Below are 20,438 nucleotides of genomic sequence, written 5' to 3'. Positions count from 1 at the left end.
GGAACCATGTGTATAATTCAGCCTTCATCATACAATTTATATTTTTTTTAGAAAAAGTAGATCAAAGAATAAGCAGAATAAGACTTTAAACACAATTTACCTGCCTCATTGCAGTTAAAAATCCTTGAGGATTAAAAAACCCTGTCATCCAGAAGCAATTTGGTCGGCTTTCAAAAATCCAATTGTAAAACTGGTGGTTTCTTTCCAGAAGCTCAGTAAACCAGAAACCAAGTGTACTGGAAGCCCAAGATGCCTAAAAATAGTAAAGAGCATGTTCATTTTTTAATTTTATTCAATAGTTTTAAAACATCATACTCATGTCAAGAAAAGGTAATTCCTCATAAGGTAGTAAAAAACATTGTATTAGCGAAGCATATTTAAACGTTTTTGGTTTTTTTTCATATCTTAACTTTTAACCTGATAGATAAACGTTACATCCCACTGAAACTTGAAGCAAATTCTTGTTCTGATCAAGTTCATGCCTACCATTCCATTTAGGCATGCTTAATGGTCCCTGTGGTAATTGTCCACTTCATGATGTTTTTGCAAAATTAGATAGCTATGTAAACTAGGAAGAAATATTGTATACATGTCTTTCAAGGTCAATGCATCAAGATAACAGAATTACTGCCAAAACTATTCTGCTTTTTCTGAAAAAAAAAAAAAAAAAAAAAAAAATTGAGCTTGGACTATGTGAAGATTTATGATGATTTTTCACTTTGAATAATTGTATCATATTTGCACTGTAAAGCATCTGCTTTGGTCCAGGTTTTGTACCATGGAAACACTTTGTCAATAACAACAAGCCAAGCAAACACCAAAAAAAAACATTAACAGCTCTAGATGTCCCTGGAAACAATTTCTATGGGGAGAGGCTGAGAGAGCCTGGATTGTTTAGCCTGGAGAAGAGAAGGCTCAGAGGAGATATTACCAATGTTTACACCTCATGCGTGGAGACTGGAAGAAGGTGGAGCCAGGTCCTTCTCAGTGATAGAAGAAGAGGCAATGAGCACAAGATGAAATGTGGGAAATTCCATTTAAACTTAAGGGTTGGGGGTTTTTTTTGGTTGGTTAGTGTTTGGTTGGTTGTTTTTTACTGTGCAGGTAATCCAACACTGGAACAGGTCGCCCAGAAAGGTTGTGGACTCTTGATTCTGGAGAGTCCTGGGAAACCTGCTCTAATTGACCCTGCTTTCAGAAGTAGGGTTAAACTGGACTATCTCCAGAAGTCCCTTCGAGCCTCTACTGTTTTGTGATTCAACTACAAATCTTAACCTCAAAGAACAGCAACACTGTAGTCCACTAGGTCGGTGCTATTTTTTTTAAAATCCATCATCGCATTTTAAATTATTCTCTTCTCTCTAGTTTTTTATCCTGCCAATATGCAGCAGGCTGTTAAAATGGGAAATACCTGCATCTCCCACATTAATTTCTATTTTTATAAATGAAAGAGAGCTTGTTTTGACAGTGTTTATTTTAACACAAAATCTACTCCAGCAGTTGCACAGTCTTGGTTAACACTTGTGTTTGAAAAAAGTATTTACTGTATGTCTAGCAGTTTAATCTAGCTCTACAGAGTTGGGTTTTTTTCCCTTACAAAACAAGTGGCATACACCTACTTTTTTCCAGCTATCAGGAATCCTTCCATCATACATGCAGTCTAAAGCATCCCTCAGATTTTCACTCATAACAATTGTCCCATCAATGGCAAGTTTTAGATCAGTCAGAGTGCTTCTCACTAAGGAAATAACTCTCTGCATTTGTTCAATCTCCTGTCGCAAAAATATGTTCATTGGTTGAAAAGGTCCCATGTTCTTTAGCTTCTCTTTTACCTGTAGGTAGAACAGCAAAGATCCTTCAACAGAAGTAAAAAACAAAGGTGGGTCTATGTCAAGGTTAGGCCCCAATATAATTTTTAAGACATAATACTTTTATTTAGGAAATTAAATGGTCACTCTGGCATCTTCCTTGAATCCTCTGCAGGAGAGAAATACAGGATTTGTTCCAAGAGAAATCTATGATGTCAAAACTGGCTACACTTTTAGTCCAACTCACGATTTAGTCTGTATATCATTCTATGAGCTAATATCATTTAAACAGCAATGTAGGCCATACCCAATTTCAAGAATTGCAGTTTTAATTCCAACAGACAGCTCCCAAGGTTCACTTTGCCCAAACCAATCAAGAGTGATTGCCCCAGCCACTTTGCCTCAGCATAGTAGCCCTGCTTATCAGCAATGCCTGGGAATTATTGCGATGCCAGGGAGTCTTGTATTCTAATAAAACTTGCTGATATATTTTTAATCAAAAGTGTAAAGTTAACAATTCCACAACTATATGGACATAAGTAGAAATTTTGTAGTTAATATGATCCTATGGGGAAAATACTATATATAACAGGTATTGAATCCTATACAGTGTAAGAGCCCTGTTCTTAGTACTATGCATAACTTTTCTAAGTTTACCAGCGTTTTGCTACACAAAAAGGAATTTAAATAGTTTTCACCATGTGAAAAAGTTTAGTGCTCCAGATTTACTTTTATTAATACAAACTAAATTTCAATTTGCCATTTCAATTTGCTAGACCACTCTCCATCGTCTTTGAAAGGTCATGGAGAACAGGAGAGGTGCCTGAGGACAGGAGGAAGGCTGACATCACTCCGATCTTCAAAAAAGGCAAGAAGGAGGACTCAGGGAACTACAGACCGGTTAGTCTCACCTCTGTCCCAGGGAAAGTAATGGAGCGACTCATTCTAGATGTCATCTCCAAACACATTGAGGAACAGGAAGTTATTGAAAGTGGTCAACATGGATTTACCAAGGGTAAATCATGCTTGACCAATCTGATAGCTTTCTATGATGTTATAACTGGTTGGCTGGATGAGAGGAGAGTCGTAGATGTCATCTACCTTGACTTTAGCAAGACTTTTGCACTGTCTCCCATGACATCCTCATTAGGAAGCTGAGGAAGTATGGGTTAGATGAGGTGACAGCGAGGTGGATTGAGAGTTGGCTGCAGGACAGAACTCAGAGGGTTGTGATCAGCGGCACAGAGTCTAGTTGGAGGCCTGTAACCAGTGGTGTCCCCCAGGGGTCAATACTCGGTCCAATTTTGTTCAATATATTCATTAATGACCTGGATGAGGGGACAGAGTGTATCCTCAGCAAGTTTGCTGATGATACCAAACTGGGTGGGGTGGCTGACACCCCAGAGGGCCGTGCTGCCATCCAGCATGACCTGGACAGGTTGGAGAGATGGGCAGAGAAGAACCTAATGAGGTTCAACAAAAGCAAGTGCAAGGTCCTGCACCTGGGGAGGAAGAGTGTAAAGCACCAGTATAGGTTAGGGGGGGACCTGCTGGGAAGTAGTTCTGAGGAGAAGGATCTGGGGGTCCTAGTAGACAGTAAATTATCCATGGCCCAACAATGTGCCCTTGTTGCCAAAAAGGCCAATGGAATCCTGGGCTGCAGAGGGAAGAGTGTGGCCAGTAGGTCAAGGGAGGTCATTCTCCCCCTCTACTCTGCACTGGTGAGGCCACAACTGGAATACTGTGTCCAGTTTTGGGCTTCCCAGTTCAAGAGGGACAGGGAACTGCTGGAGTGAGTCCAGTGAAGGGCCACTAAGATGACTGAGGGATTGGAGCATCTCCCTTGTGAGGAAAGGCTGAGAGAGCTGGGACTCTTTAGCCTGGAGAAGAGAAGGCTGAGGGGAGACCTTATTATGGCATACAAGTATCTAAAGGGTGGGTTGAAGGAGGATGGAGCCAGGCTCTTTTCAATGGTTCCCAGTGACAGGATGAGGGATAACGGGCACAAGTTAGAACATAGGAAGTTCCATTCAAATACACGGAAAAACTTCTTTAAGGTTCGGGTGACAGAGCACTGGCACAGGCTGCCCAGGGAGGTTGTGGAGTGCCCTTCTCTGGAGATTTTCAAGACCCGCCTGGATGCAGTCCTGAGTAATGTGCTCTGGGCAATCCTGCTTTAGCAGGGGAGTTGGACTAGATGATCTCTAGAGGTCCCTTCCAGCTCTGAAAACTCCGTGATTCTGTGATTTCTGATCAGAGCTGATCTGCCCAAAAAGACCTGTTGTAAACTTAACAGGGCTAACTACCTATGACACTATATATGTTTTTATTAAGCCACATCTCAATTCCTGGAGATGTTGAGTAGAGTTTGAAGAGAGTTGGACTAACAACTACCAGGTGATTTAGCCCATCACTAAAGCAGTATAATTCAGAGAAACTCAACAAATTGTAATCCTTTGCAGATTTCAGACACCTGGTTCAGCCTTTTGGAAAGTCATAAATCTCAGGCTTCTAGAAAGACAGTAGGTCAGAAACTTCATCAAGTACAAACTTTTGGAAGACTGCTAGATAATCAGTATCCCAAATGCAGATACGTTAACTCATCTGTTCAGAAAAAGTATACTGTCATAATTATGCCATTTGAGGGAAGGAAGATCACATAATACAAAATGGGCAGAAAACATAAAATAACAGATGTAAGACATGGGTACCTGAAGAGAATCTATACTCTTGAGCATACCCCACATAAGGGAAACTTATTACTCTGTAAAAACACAAAAGAGGGTGTTAGATTGTAGAAATCTCCTTTCTCCTTCTCATAGCTCAGCATCCTGACAGGAGAAATGCGGCATTCATAAGCCACCGAGCCTTGGATCAGGTCCTCATGTTAACCTCTATTAAAGAGTAAGCATAACAGCAGAAGACTAAGGATAGGAGATTTCACTTTCCTCAAGAAGGAAGTGGCAGGCAAATTATCTAATTAATAAAACATCATACTGCTTAGATGAGCAGGTGGCTACTTTGGGAATCTGTTAAAGTGTAAACACGGGTGTGAACTTCTTTTTGATGACACATTGGGGTGATTCACATCTATTTCATAACAAAAGTGTTGTAAATGCTTTATTACTGACATAACTAATCTTACCTGCTTTTAAGCTTTTGCAAATATAACGAAATACAAAAGTTCAACATCCCCTGATATAGAAAATACAGCTACCTTCCCCTCATATAAGAAATACAAGAACCTTCACTATTTTACAAGAATTTTCCTCTCATTTATTTGAAGCTTATAACCAGCCTCACCTGATAAGAACTATAATGTCAGCATCCTAAAATTCTGGGGCTCTAAAGGACAACTAAGAATTATGGAAAGACCCAGAAACAACACAAAATGTCCAAACACTAATTAAACTGTAGTCTCCAGGATCAGGACACAAAATACGGTCAACTGGAGTGTCCATGTATCTAGTTATCAGTAAATGTTTTCTAACTGTAAGGAAACCCTCTCACCTTGAGAGTCATTCCATCTTCCACACAAACAGAAGGAAAGTTGCTATTTCAGAAAAGACATGGCTGCAAGGCAGCAGGTGTCCATTACGAATTTAATTGCATAGGCTATTATGTGTTAATATGGATCCTGAGATACTAACACTAGGCTTCAATCAATGACATCTATCACTTGACAAACTTTTCAGCATTCACTTCACTGAAGAAGAAAGAAACCTAAAAATATCTTCAGGATGTAAGCTGAATCCCAAATATGTGTGTCGAAGCTATAATACTTTTAGAAGCATGAATACACTTGCAACACAACCTCAGTTCTCTACAGTGTCAACAACCTCAGTTAAAAGCTGATGATCCCACCTCCCCCATAGTGCAAATGACAACTTAAGCATTAAGTGGTTTAATATTTTGAAAAAGCTCTTACAAAAGCACTTCAGTGCACATTTAGTGATTTCATTATAAACGTTAAGAGTCTGGTCAGACTTCTTTAAAATATGTTTTTGAAGTATTGCCTGTATGAATAAATTCAGACATGCTTTTAAAAAAATTAATATTGTTACTTTTTTTTTTAATCCACACAAAACAAGATGGAGCAAATGTTTTTGACAGAATTTCATTAACTCACTTCAAATGGTACATAATCAGCAGGAAGCTTTTCCAGCATATCATCAGCCAGTCTGGCTACAACTGCCTCTCGGGTTTCACCTGCTCCACCAGAGCTGTCTTTAGGCTGAATGCTGAGGATGATGTCCAATACATCTTTGGAAAGTTTACTTTGGTAAGTAATATCCGCATTAGGGTGCAAACCAAACACCTCTGGTGTGTCGTAAGCAGGAAGACTCTACATAGTAAAATATTAAAAAAAGCACACCTGGAGATGGATTTATAAGATAATTATAAAAAGAAAAAAAAATAAAAACAAGCCACACACACAACAAAACCAAGTAACAAACACACACAAAAAAAACCCTTACATTCTACAATAAGAGGCCAGATCTCTTCAAATAGTCTTAGGGCAAATAACTTACTGTCATCTGTTTGTCATGCTACAGCCCAAATCACACCAAGGTTAACAACAAATTCAGTTTTAACCTCTACACACTATTTTAATAGTCAGCTTGTACTTTTATATGTCTACACTTCCTATTTCTGTGAGGCTGTACCCAATGTCTGGACTCTATTCTTTGCCCTCTTTAATAACTATATGCCTTCAGGTAAGTCCCCCAAGGAAATCACTTGAGAAAGAAAAGATTCCTGTCGTGAACATTAATGATGACAATTATTTGCCACTAATACATATGCAGAGTGTTAGAAAGCAATAAAGAATCTATAAATAAAAGACAAAATACAGGTACTCAGAAGAAAAGACAAATTACATGGACTCAGAAACTTATGAGAAGCAAGTGAATTGGTTTTTGTTGTGTTGAAAAGCTTTAATTTGCCAACCTGTATGTACTGAAGGTATTGCTCCAGCATTGTACATTTGGGTATGCTGTATCCTTTGTAGAAGCTGAATTCCTGACTGAATGTATTTTCACTGAACCAAACCTTTACAAAGGTGTTCATGAGTCTTTTGTCATAGTCATCTGTCACACGGCCACCATACTGGATCTCACCTATCATGTAACAAACAGTACTCCAGGAGATCCCCTAAAACAAAGCAGAAAGCATTGAATTTAGCTAATCCTCTTCTCACCTATTTACATCTTCCTTAGTAAGAACAGCTGATATACCAAGTCCTGCATCTCTGTCCCTTTTGGAAGAAAGTTGTTTTCTTACTATTCTTTTTTCCTATAACCCCACATTTGGAGAACACCTTCAAGGATTTCTCAAAATAGAATTCCTTGACAACTGATTCAAGAGGCTATTCCAGCATCTGGGCAAGAGGGATACAGCCACATTCCAATCATGCTTTCAACTTCACTTAAAACGCCGATCACAAAGTGATCTGCCACAGACCTCTATATGACAACCGACCACATGAAAGTGAGAATGTAGGAGGAATTCTTACATGGTCATTTAAAGCAACTTGCCATTTCTTTATGCTGTCAAGATAGTTTCGAGAAGCCACATATTATTTTTACTTAAAACAGATTTAAACAAAAGAATATTTTAAATACAGGGGTCCATTTTTAACTATCTGACTTAATTAACATTAAAAAGAAGGTCTATACTTGTAAGGCTTATATTTCTGAAGTTTTCCGGCGACACAGCTGGCAGGGATTTTTTTTTTTTTTAATGTACAGTTTAACAGAAATTTACCATGCACAGGATTAAAAGTCTAATTTAAGCCTGCTGCTCTACAGAAATGTATACTTGGAATGTTGAATACTTGTGGAAAGAAACAAAAGAATAATTTAAAATCATGTTTGTATTTCAGATATTGGGAACCATGTATATACATTCCACTACTAGAAACTCCCATCATCCTAGCCCACCTTCCCCACAAAAACATTCATTACCTTCTTGGCATCCACGCCATCCAAGTGGTTTTGAATGAACTGCACAGTAGCATTGAAATCAGCTTGATTAAACTCATACGGTATATTCCAACCCAGCGATCCAAACTTGCGTCTTTCTTGAACAGTGGAGTGTAGAAAGGCTACAGCATACAACAGTGGTTTCCATTGTACCATGTCACTGACATCCAGTAAATCTTGGCTGACACCTATTGATTGTTAAGTGGGCTTTATAAGAAACACTGTAATAGTATTTTTCAAAACTACTTCAAATCACTCCTAGAGATATTCAGCTGGCTCTCTGCCTCTCCCAAGAGTAAATTATTGTCCTACCAAGTGTTCTATGCTGGAGACAGTTTATAGCATGTTATTAAGTTGCTCAAGTTAAAAGCGTAAACTCCAGTAAAAAAAACACCACGGTTTACTAGTAGCTGAATTCACATTAAGTTCCTTTCTGCACAGACTCTTTGACTGTTATTTTATGCAATTTAAAGAGCACTTAATATCAAACAAAGATTAACATGTCACTTTTGGCCAAAAGACACAATAAGATTAAAAATTTAAATACTTTGAACTGAGATATTAGAAGCCAACATTTGAGAAAAGAAAAAGCATTTCCTGTTTTGCTGTCCAATTTGTTCTGGCAAAAGAACTCCAGCAGATCTTCTCTCTCTTTTAACTTTCATGACTTCTAGCTCAAACCAAGGACCAAGATGTGTCTTGGCATCGTTGTGATCAGTTCCTCATACTACCTTACAGCTACTATGAGTGGCTACAATGTGACCACATGATAATACTGGAGAGTCCAATAATGAGCAAAATTTTATTTTAAATCATTACCACTCTAGCACTCACCACTATATGTTCTCTTTAGTCCAGCTCTGAGCCCCTGTGGTGGTTCATTGGTAAATTTAATAGACATTTGAAGAAGAGTGATGGGGAACTGTTTGTGAATGTCAGTTGTCATCCACAGTCGAAAGCTTTCATGGACAGTCTCTGTCTCTATTAGAGTGTCCATCAACTCATCCAAAAAGTCAAGTCCAAGGTGGCAGTTTTGCAGAAGTGCCCAACCTCCCTTGTTTAAAACAACAGAATATAAAGTTATCAACATTGTTTACAAACTGAAATCACTAAAATCACTCTTTGTTTACACTGCAGGTAATGAAGAAAGCCAATGCATCTAAGCTATAGGAAAATATAGCACATTTAAGTGCTATTCAGAGCTGTTAAAGGAAGAAATCCTCCACAGTCAATTTTGCACCATTGGCTATCCAAATAAAAACCAAGGCCTTTATCATTTGATTTCATGTACATTTCATGTACAGAGAGCAGTATCCATAGTAATGGTACACATGCAATTAACAAAGTATTTTTTCTCCAAAAGAAAGCTCATGTGAGCTCAGCTGTGGGCTGTTCCTTCTGGAGGCATTGTTAGCTTGTTTGGTTTTATCATCTAAACAAGTGGCTTTTGTCCAGTCTGGTCTTCTCAGGTGGTCCCTACCTCTTCCCTTTCAGTACATTTAAAACATGTCTGCTCATGACTATAGTGCTGATAAATCTTGACTTATATAAGGGAGTTCAGAAGTAGCTCCATATAGCAAGCTGCTAAACCTTGTTCCTCACAAGAATCACAGGCTTGGAAAGTAACCAAATATACATACATAATTAATCTTTTGCTGTCAATCAATAGATATCAAACTTTCTCATATTAATCACCATACTTTATATAGACACCTCCCATATCTCTTCATTAAGAGGGTATGAGAGACAGTGAGGGAAAGTAACCGGATTTCCCTTAACTAAACAAAAGGAGCTCCTCTTCCCTATCTTTTGAATTTCTTTTAATCTGATCTACTAAGTAGGTCTTAATGTGAAGTTCTCAAACGAGAATCTGAGGCAAAACTCAGAGGAAAACTGGTATACAGACAGGGAAGAAGCTGATAACACAGGAGTGCAAGAAGTTTAATCTGTTCACATCAGCAGGCATAGCAGTACTACCACCTGATGGACAAAGTGTGCTAAATTGGAATATCTCAGCTCTTCTTTCTCATACAGGATATTTTATTCTTTAATTCTTCCATGTTTCACTTGTAAAATGCCTATGCTATCAGATTGTCCATCCCAATTCAAGGTCGAGACTACAGCAATACAAAATATTTTGCTGCATAGCCTTGTTTTTCTCAAGGTCATGTAACTATCAATAGTATATTTGGAATTAATCATCTTCATTTAACAAAATATGTTTGTATAACTAAAAATACAAAAATGAAAAAATGTTATTAAATTCTTGCTGAAGAATATTCATGCAAATCAACCAATCAGTTCAGCTATGTTCATCAGTGAACAATCGAACAATCTACAACAAAAACTCATTTTATGTGAAAAAAACCCTGATGTCTGCAGAGTACCAAAAAGCTTGTTATGGCTAATTAAATTACTGTGAAAAGACAGTTCTATTGCTTAGGACACTTATTTATACAAATAAATATAGGTTTTCACATCTGCATTAAGTACCCACCAAACAACTTTTATTTCATGACAGATTTTCATTTCCAAGCGTTTAACACAGATACAAAAAACATTCAGATTTTTATCTCTTACATGAGCCATTGTCTGCTGTAGAAGTTTACGGGCATGGATTTCTTGCCCCTGGCCCATGGAAACATAACGTGTCTCTGTCTTCAGTCTTTTTCCCAGAGCAATAATTGAGTCCGTAGGATCAGAGCCCATGGAAAGAAAGCATATGAGAGGAGTACGTGGATCTGACTCTTCCCATGTCTTCTCCAAGTCCAAGATGACTCCCTCTGCGTATTTCTCCCCCATAGTGTCAATGATGTATTTTCTTGCCTATATTAAAAAGAGTAAATTTAGCCTGTGATGTAATCATTTAATACTGTTTTCTTCCCAGTGTAAACACAACCAATAAGTAAACTGAAGAGCAAAGGCTGCTATAAATTTAGATCAGAAATACAAATATGCAATTAATTTATTTTTACATGTTAACATATCACACTGTCTTTGAAGGTGTTATTTCTTACAGCCTTATAAGACCAGTTAAAACTTTTAAAATAATTGTTCTAATAAATATATTTGCAGGTATTGTAATATATAATCTAAATTGTTATCTATAATAACAGTATAATAAAAATAATAAACTTACTAAAACTTTAAAAAGGTTTTCATTAGATAGCCTAACTCCTAACCTTAAAATTTAGCTTTCCTTTCCAAATATTAGAGAAAAAAGGAGGAAAGGATGGAAGATATGCTTCAAAGGTGTTAGGTCTTTCCCATCTTCATACTTAAACAAACAATGAATTAATAGTAGTAATGATGAAAATAACTGTCACTAAGTAGAAGATCCAGAGGAACAGGTGAAGACGATCTCCATTATTCCTTATTTATTTATTTCAAAAGTTGTTAAATTATTGTTCCTTTTTACTAAGAAATAGAAAAGGCTCTTTCAAACAGTCTGAGGTGATCTTCCTTGTATTCTTTCCCACGACGTTGCTTTTGACTTAGACCAATCTTCCCCATAATACCTCTGGGTTACTTCTCAGAGACAGAAGATATTGAGCATTTAGCATTTGATAAACTATCGGTTTTCATAAAACCATTGTAAGATGAAAATGTATCTTGCCCCATCAACAATACTGGGAAACTAATTTTGCATTATCTGTTTCAGACACATAGCATACATCTGAGAGATTCATTATACAGTACCATGTAACCTATCGACTGCAGTTTCACCAATAATTGCTGAGACTTTCTCTGAATCCAATCACAATGTCTAAAGGCTTGCATCCATAAAACTAATAAAAATAAATAATTAATAAAAATAAAATTTTACTGATGCTTTCTGACTTCAGTAAATTGCCAACCATTGCTCTAAAATTGTCAGCAATTGCATAATTTTTTTTCTTTTGCACCAGAGAAGAATATTAAGATTAAAAACAGACTCCTAGAAGTTGATTTTTCTTAAAAATAGGTCTAATAATTTAGTAAACTTAAATTTTTTATTTCTTGCCTTCCTAAATAGATCACTTTAAATTAAAAATTTTGAACAGACCTTAATATAGATTTTTCTAAGGTGGGTCTATTTCTTCCATGCAAGAAATGGTTCCTCACATAAATTGTTTTCATGTTTTGCTTTCTCTCAGTCAACTGAGTTCATGAAAAAAATTTTACTTCAGCCTAACACAAGGATACTTCTACCATTCCAGTGAGTAACATCAGCAAGGACACTCAAAAATACCTTCCATAAAGCAGAAATGGATAAACACATACGTTTCCAGATGAAATCCTATCTCAATAGTAAAATCGCTGGCTAATAGTCATTCAATATATTGGAACAATTTTGCTAACACTGCCCTTGCAACAAATGCATAAATTGTCGGAAAAAAAATTCAGAAAATGCAATGTAAAGGTCCATTACAAAAAGGAGTTTAGCATTAAATAAAAAAGTACTGAACTGCAATCCTGTAACTATTATTCTAACGACACTTAAATAGACTGTGTTGGCTACATATATGTACCTGAGCTATGGTCCTGTCAGGACACCAAGATCTGATAAGAAGAAGATGCCTGAAGCAGTCCAGGGATTGACCATAGCCACTAGGAACCAGTTCTTCTTCAGGATTCTCACTGTCAAACCAGATTTTCCACTGTTTCTCTGCTCCGGAAATCTGCAGTAATACCATCAAAGGAGTAACTCTCACTAAAGAGACAAGTCACATTTCAACTGGCACTAGGTCATAAACATTTAATGAGGGTGAAAGACATGTAATCCACACACAGGCATTTGCTTAACATTGTTAGTACACAGATTTAATAAGGTTACTAAAAAAAAGAGAAGATAAGCTTCCAGATTTTAAGTACAAAGTTGTACAATGCAGCAATGTCCTTAAGTATTTGTATTCTGAAAAAATGAGCTACTACTCAGTATTTTTCATAAATGATGTAACGGCATAGCAAGGTCAGAACACAGATAGCCAGGCTCAGACATAGCTTTGAGAACACTAGGTACATATCTGCTCCCCACAGGACTGTACCGAAGGTACTCTTCAGGTACACCAAATGCTATTTACTTATTCCATTAGCTACTATACACTTAGTGTCCATCAAGACTATTCATACAAGTGTTTAATTTACTGAACAACCTTTCCCCAACTCTTACTCCACGTAATCAGAGAAATATTGGAACAATAGCACAACAGGGATGCAAGGAAGTCTAACAACCGGAAGATTCAAGTTGCATTATGTGAATTGGATAATAGGAAATTGTATCCCAATCTGAAAGTATTATTAAAGGGTGTGAAATGTTCTACTTTTTTCTTATTTTCCAGGGGGCTTTTAAGTCTTTTTATTAATACAGGTTGCTAAGCAGTCAGGGCCACAACTGTGGCTATCTGCTATCAGTTTCATTCTGTTCTAAAAAATAAACCAGTTTCCCACCACACGCCTTTATCACTACCAGACAATCACTGTCAAACAATAGATTAATTTTTAAAAGCTCTTACTTACTTGATCTAGAATATCTGAAAATTGTTTAAGCTTACTGAGCTCCACCAAGTTCAGCCAAGTCATATCCAGTATCCATTTAGCTGGCTTAGGCGGACAAACTTTAAGGTCTAGGGAAGCACCACCTGCAAGAAATTAGGAATTAGTTATAATTAGAACTGTTGGAGATACCCACAAGACAAAAGCAAAAAAAAAAAAGGACCTATTTGGAAAATGTAAACTAGATACTGTAAGGCTATTTCACATGACTAAGTCTTTCCAGTCTGGAGAAAGACTAAATAACTAAGGACGGTCACAAAGAAATTTCTGAGTTAGATAACATGCAAATTTTTTTTTCAAATCTAACTTTTTATCTTACTTTAAAACTTTTTTTTTTAATCCATAACAGGTTCCCATTATAAGCTAAATCTATTTTCTACTGTAAAAGAATAAGCTTGAGTTTACAGAGAAAAAACTGAAAAAGCTTAATTTCAGTGTTGTTTTCTTTGATTTTTTGTTGTTGTAGACAACATAATAACTTTGCCAATATGTACTTTTGCCTTCCTTGGAATTCAACTGAAGCTAAAAGAAAGCAAACACAAAATTAAAGAAAAAAAAAAGCAACAAGAATCCAGATTTTTAATCATGAGATTACAGGGTTTTTCTACCTTATAAAGCGACACCATCTTTGGTGAAGCAGCGTTTGTAGTTTGGATAGTTTATATTAATTTTTTTTTTATGATGTGCCTCAAACTTAATCTTTGTTAACAAGTTTCTCTTTTGACGATTTACTATTTCTTTGTGCAATGTGCCTGGAAATAAATGCTTGTTGGGAAAAGATATTCTGAAAATTCAACATGGAAAAATTAACAGTTATAATTGATACATAAATGTTGCCTGGAAAATTAAGTATCTTGGAAAGGTAATACAAAATGACTCTGTAGGAAAGTAAGGGAATATCGGTGAGGAGGATTGTAAACACACTCAAGTGATTCGCACCTGGGGTGTCAGAAAACACATATATCACACTAATTGTTGTTTAGTCTTATGTGCTCTACAAGTAGAACATCTACACTTATATAACATAGGTCCGTGATGGACTCAGAGGCACCTTATCAAACATGCCTGAGATTCCTCCCCTGCTGTCGGAGAAGATCAAAGCACAGTGGAAAACTATGCCTTCTTGAAACCCTGGTACACAGGCAAGAAAAGCAGGTTTGAACTCTCCCACAGTCTCTCTCTCGCTGGCAAGGACGCTCTCACTAACAAGGACTCTCTAGCAAGGACCGAGCTCCACGGTGCCTGCGTTTCCACTTGTGTGCCTTTACCCAGGTGCTGCTCCAGAGATCCCCCAATTCATAAGGTATTGAGAGTAAGTTTATTCTTTGCATCTAATCCATGGTATTGTTGCTGTTCCCGTGTCCTGCCTGTGTCGGTTCACAGAGTCCAAGCTTTCAAGTGAAGATACACAGTGCTTGCATGCAGTTACGACTAAAGCCATGAACTTGTCACATTTAGCTAAGAGTTTGATATTCTCTTGAACTATTAGCATCCTATTTGCTTGCTCGTCCTCCTGCAGTTACCAAATAAACTAAAAGATTTTTAGTATAATAATTTTTCTAAGTCAAACACATACCTGGTGGTATTTGAGCAGCAGACATAAACATCAACTGAATGGATACTTAAAAATTTCCCTTTTAAATTCTCACGATTCTCAAAGCAATATTTATCAATATTCAGTGTGCTGCTATAAATTAGAGCTACCACACAATGTTGTCTGTCACCACAACAGAATGATAAGCGCATATTTTTTCAATTGACTTGCTTCTCACATACAAAAGGAAGCAGCAGGTTGGCTAGGAGATATAACTATAGCTCAAATTTTCTACAATAATATACATGCCCTACTTAAAATTGTTCCATATTTCCAACCTTTAATAAGTGTCAGAAATTCTTCATGCTTCACTCTGTTTCTTTGTATATCAATCTTCAATGTAAGTAATAACGTGAAAAGAAATTTGTGCTCCTCATAGAGTCCTCGGGCAGCATATTTGAACACTTCATATGTCATATGTTCAATAATATTAGTAACCCGCTTGCTAGTTATCGGGCTCTTGGTAGACCTGTTGGAAGAAAGGTCTGCAGTTGAATGTCGATTTGCATAGGCTTTATTAAAGCAAATACTATGTAAAAGACAAAAAGCCATAGTTCAGAACTTTCAAAACACACAAAAAAAATAATAGATCACAAACACAGAATATCAGACAGCAAGGTAGAAAGAACTTTCAGATTGCAGGAGCAACAAAAAAAAATCCTTTCTAATCAAACCTTTCTGCATAGCTGAAAATCAACAAAGTATAATGGTTTTTAATTAACTAATAAATATTTTTTAAGGACTGTAAGTACATTTGAAGCCTTATGGATATTCAAACTGACATTTCCTGTCAAGATTGTAACAAGCACCACTCTTCTTTCTGACATTAGTTTACAACAAATCTTTACTATACTACAACCACCTCCTGGACTAGGTAAATACAAGTGATACTTATTGTTAGCTAAATTACCTGGCTAGGGAGCGATCAAAAAGCCCCAAAAACTGCCGGAGAGAAGTCTGATACATCACATTGACCATGCTCATCTCAGTAATAAGGAAGTATAAGATGCTACCTCGAGTTGCAACTGAAGGACAGGAAACAAGACTGTGTTCAAAGGAGAAATGCAGAGCAGAAAACTAACTCTCTACAACAAGTACAGTGAATTTAACACTACTGATGACTGAAGATCCTTGAGTTGCTCCATTCTTTACTGGCCAGCGAAATAATTAAAAAGTGAATTTAATCCTCATTTATACATAAGCAAAAAAAAAATCCTTTACTGTAATTAATGCATACTATGGAAAACCCAGTTTTCAAATATGAGCATATTTGGAGAGCATCTGGATAGTATATTGCAATATTCAGATCATCAGTAGAACATATAAAAAGTAAGATAGTTTGAAGTACTCTTTGAATACCTAAACAAATTTCTCTTTACACACTTTTACAGGATTCCTATAAAAGCCAAATGAACTATATTGATTTAGCTTACCCAGCACTGATTTACCTTACATTCAGTAGTCATTTAGTTTTAAATGCAAACGTTTTACAAACTCTGCAATGATTTCTGGTACACTAACTGTACCATTTTAAACGTTTCCTAAAATGCACTCAATTCCAGAGATCTTTATCTTTTTTTACTTTTTTCATGTTTTCATCTGTCAGTTAAAAGCCAAAAGACTGATGAAATGTGCTGACTATAATAACTTGAGGATCTATGACAGAATAAACAAAGCATTCCTCCAGATACAACAAGCTTTTACATTATACTGCCCCCCTAAAAGAATGTCAACATGTTGAACTCAAAGGCACAGTTACCTAAATGGCCTAATGACTGGTCTCATTGACAGTCCATAAAAAGGGTCAACATTTTAACAGCTGAGAAAGAACAACCAAGCCCTCCCAAGTTTCTTACCGAGTAGACTAGATGGACATGTCTACCCATCTTCTGAATACCTCCAGGGACGGCAATTCAACCACTTCCCTGGGCAGCCTGTTCCAATGTTGACAACCCCTTCTGTGAAGAACTTTGTCCTAATATCTATCCAAAACCTCCCCTGGTGCAACTTGAGCCCATTTCCTCTTGTCCTATCACTTGTTACTTGGGAGAAGAGACTGATAACCACCTCATTACAAGCTCCTTCCAGGTAATTGTAGAGAGCATTAAGGTCTCCCCTCAGCTTCCTTTGCTCCAGACTAAACAATCCCAGTTCCCTCAGCTGCTCCTCATAAGACTTGTGCTCTAGGCCCCTCACCAGTCCTTCTCTAGACATGATGCAGAATCTCAATATCTTTCTTGTAGTGAGGGGCTCAAAACTGAACACGGTATTCAAGATGGGGCCTTACCAGTGCCAAGTACAGCAGGACAATCACTTCACTAGTCCTGCTGGACACATTATTCCTGATACAGGCCAGGATGCTGTTGGCCTTCTTGGCCACCTGGGCACACCGCTGGCTCATATTCAACCGGCCGTCCACCAACACCCCCAGGTCCTTTTCTGCTGGGCAGCTTTCCAGCCACTCTTCCCCAAGCCTGTAGTGCTGCATGGGGTTGTGACCCACATGCAGGACCCTGCACTTGGCCTTGTTGAAACTCATACCATTTGCCTTGGCCCATCGATCCAGCCTGTCCTGATCCCTCTGCAGAGCCATCCTACTCTCAAGCAGATCAACATTTCTGCCTAACTTGGTGTCATCTGCAAACTTACTGAGGGTGCACTCAATCCCCTTGTCCAAGTCGTTGACAAAGATGTTAAAAAGAACTGGCCCCAATACTGAGCCCTGGAGAACACCACTTGTGATTGGCCGCCAACTGGATTTGACTTCGTTCACCACAACTCTTTGGGCCTGACCATCAAGCCAGTTTTTTACCCAGCAAAGCATATGCCCATCCATGCCATGAACAGCATGTTTCTCCATGAGGATGCTGTCAGAAACAGTGTCAAAAGCGTTACTAAAGTCCAGGTAAGCAACATCCATAGCCTTTCCCTCATCCACTAAGCAGGTCACCTTATCATAGAAGGAGATCAGGTTAGTCAAGCAGGACCTGCCTTTCATGAATCCATGCTGATTGGGCCTGATCACCTGGTTGTCCTAAATGTGCCGCATAATGGCCATAACCTTCCCCAGCACCGAGGTCAGACTGACAGGCTTGTAGTTACCTGGATCCTCTTTCCGTACCTTCTTGTGGATGGGTGTCACATTTGCTATGTCCCAGTCATCTAGGACCTCCCCAGTTAGCCAGGACTTTTGCTAGTACTTTTGAGAATCAGAAGGCCCACCACTCCTCAAGGGCAAAAACTACACACTCATTAGCTTTTCTGAAATGCCTGTACGCCAACACGTGTAGCATGGGGAATAAACAGGAGGAGTTAGAGATCTGTGTGTGGTCACAGGACCATGATCTCATTGCAATTACTGAGACGTGGTGGGATGGCTCACATGACTGGAACACTGTCATGGAGGGCTATGTTCTCTTTAGGAACGATAGGCTGGCGAGGCAAGGCGGTGGAGTTGCTCTTTATGTGAGAGAGCAACTGGAATGTATTGAGCTCTCCCTGGGAGCAGATGAAGAGCAAGTTGAGAGCTTGTGGGTAAGGATCAAGGGGCAGGGTAATATGAGAGACACTGTTGTGGGTGTCTATTACAGGCCACCTGATCAGGATAGGGTAGTTGATGAGGCCTTCTACAGACAGGTGAAAATCGCCTCACAATCACAGGCGTTGATTCTCATGGGGGACTTCAACTATACTGATATCTGCTGGGAAGGCCACACAGCTGGGCATGTACAGTCCAGGAGGTTCCTCCAGTGCATTGATGACAACTTTTTGACTCAGGTGGTGGAGGAGCCTACAAGGAAAGGTGCTCTACTGGACCTGGTACTGACAAACAAAGAGGGACTGGTGAAGGATGTAAAGGTTGGGGGCAGACTGGGCTACAGTGATCATGAGAAGATAGAATTCAGGATTAAGTGTAGTATAGACAAAATGACAAGTAGAGTTGAAACCTTAAACTTCAGGAGGGCTAACTTTGATCATTTCAAGGAGTTGCTTGGAGAAATCCCATGGGAGAAGGCTCTAGAGGGTAAGGGGGCTCAAGAGAGCTGGCTGCTATTTAAGCGTCACTTCCTCCAAGCTCAGGATCAGTGCATCCCAAAGAGAAAGAAATCAGGCAAGGGAAGGAGACCTGCATGGCTGAGCAGGGACCTTCTGAAAAAGCTCAGGTGGAAGAAGGGAGTTTACAATAGGTGGAAGAAGGGGCTGACTGCTTGCGAGGAATACAAGAATGCTGTCAGGGTATGCAGGGAGGAAACAAGGAAAGCCAAGGCAGCCTTGGAATTGAACCTGGCGAGGGATGTCAAGGCCAACAGGAAGGGTTTCTTTAAGTATATAGGAGACAAAAGGAAAACTAGGGAAAATGTAGGCCTGCTGTTGAACGAGACAGGTGCCATGGTGACAGATGATGCAGAGAAGGCGGAGTTACTAAATGCATTCTTCGCTTCTGTCTTCATTGTTTGGGCCAGTCCTTGGAAAACCCAGACTTTGCAGGTAACAGAGAAAGTCTGGAGGGAGCAAGACTTTCCTTTGGTTGACAAGGAGCAAGTTAGATATCAGTTAGATAAACTGGATATCCACAAATCCATGGGGCCTGATGGGATGCACCCTCGAGTGCTGAGGGAGCTGGGGGAAGTCATTGCTGGGCCGCTCTCCATCTTTGAAAGGTCCTGGAGGACAGGTGAGGTGCCTGAGGACTGGAAGATAGCTAATGTCACTCCAGTCTTCAAAAAGGGCAAGAAGGATGACCCGGGAAACTACAGGCTGGTCAGCCTCACCTCCATCCCTGGAAAGATGATGGAACAGCTTGTGCTGGGTATCATCTCAAAGCACCTGGAAGAAAAGAAGGTTATCAGAAGTAGTCAACATGGATTCACCAAGGGGAAGTCGTGACTGAATAATCTGACAGCCTCCTATGATGGGGTGACTGGATGGGTGGATGAGGGGAGGGCAGTGGATGTTGTCTACCTTGGCTTCGGCAAGGCTTTTGACACTGTCTCCCACATCATCCTCACAGGCAGGCTTAGGAAGTGCGGGCTAGATGAATGGACAGTGGGGTGGATTGAGAACTGGCTGACAGATAGAGCTCAGAGGGTTGTGGTTAGTGGTGCAGAGTCTAGCTGGAGGTCAGTAACAAGCGGTGTCCCTCAAGGGTCAGTACTGGGTCCAGTCCTGTTCAATATATTCATTGATGATCTGGATGAAGGGATAGAGTGTACCATCAGCAAGTTTGCTGATGACACTAAACTGGGAGGAGTGGCTGACACACCAGAAGGCTGTGCTGCTTTACAGCGTGACCTGGACAGGCTGGAGAGTTGGGCAGGGAGGAACCTAATGAAATTCAACAAGGGTGAATGTGCATCTGGGGAGGAATAACCCCATGCATCGGTACAGGTTGGGGGCTGACGTGCTGGAGAGCAGCTCTGTGGAAAGGGACATCTCTGGTGGACAACAGGATGACCATGAGCCAGCAATGTGCCCTGGCAGCTAAGAGGGCCAATGGCATCCTGGGATGCATCAAAA

At 39.1% G+C, this 20,438-nt stretch overlaps 1 protein-coding gene across 1 annotated transcript in view; it reads right to left on the bottom strand.

Moving 5' to 3' along the window:
• DNAH5 (dynein axonemal heavy chain 5) overlaps positions 1-20,438 on the bottom strand; it is a gene marked incomplete at both ends in the record, with an annotated part of 140,940 nt that overhangs the window by 4,087 nt on the left and 116,415 nt on the right. Inside the window, 11 exons of the mRNA XM_082499404.1 lie at positions 101-253; positions 1,620-1,832; positions 5,938-6,153; positions 6,759-6,962; positions 7,775-7,980; positions 8,627-8,846; positions 10,373-10,618; positions 12,304-12,453; positions 13,292-13,413; positions 15,200-15,390; positions 15,832-15,946. Coding sequence (XP_082355530.1) covers positions 101-253; positions 1,620-1,832; positions 5,938-6,153; positions 6,759-6,962; positions 7,775-7,980; positions 8,627-8,846; positions 10,373-10,618; positions 12,304-12,453; positions 13,292-13,413; positions 15,200-15,390; positions 15,832-15,946 — 2,036 coding nt within the window. The remainder of the gene's footprint in view (positions 1-100; positions 254-1,619; positions 1,833-5,937; positions 6,154-6,758; positions 6,963-7,774; positions 7,981-8,626; positions 8,847-10,372; positions 10,619-12,303; positions 12,454-13,291; positions 13,414-15,199; positions 15,391-15,831; positions 15,947-20,438) is intronic.

The sequence above is a fragment of the Vanellus vanellus genome, assembly GCF_965231255.1.
Source record: "Vanellus vanellus genome assembly, chromosome: 2".
NCBI lineage: Eukaryota > Metazoa > Chordata > Aves > Charadriiformes > Charadriidae > Vanellus > Vanellus vanellus.
This window is presented reverse-complemented; position numbering and strand designations above follow the sequence as displayed.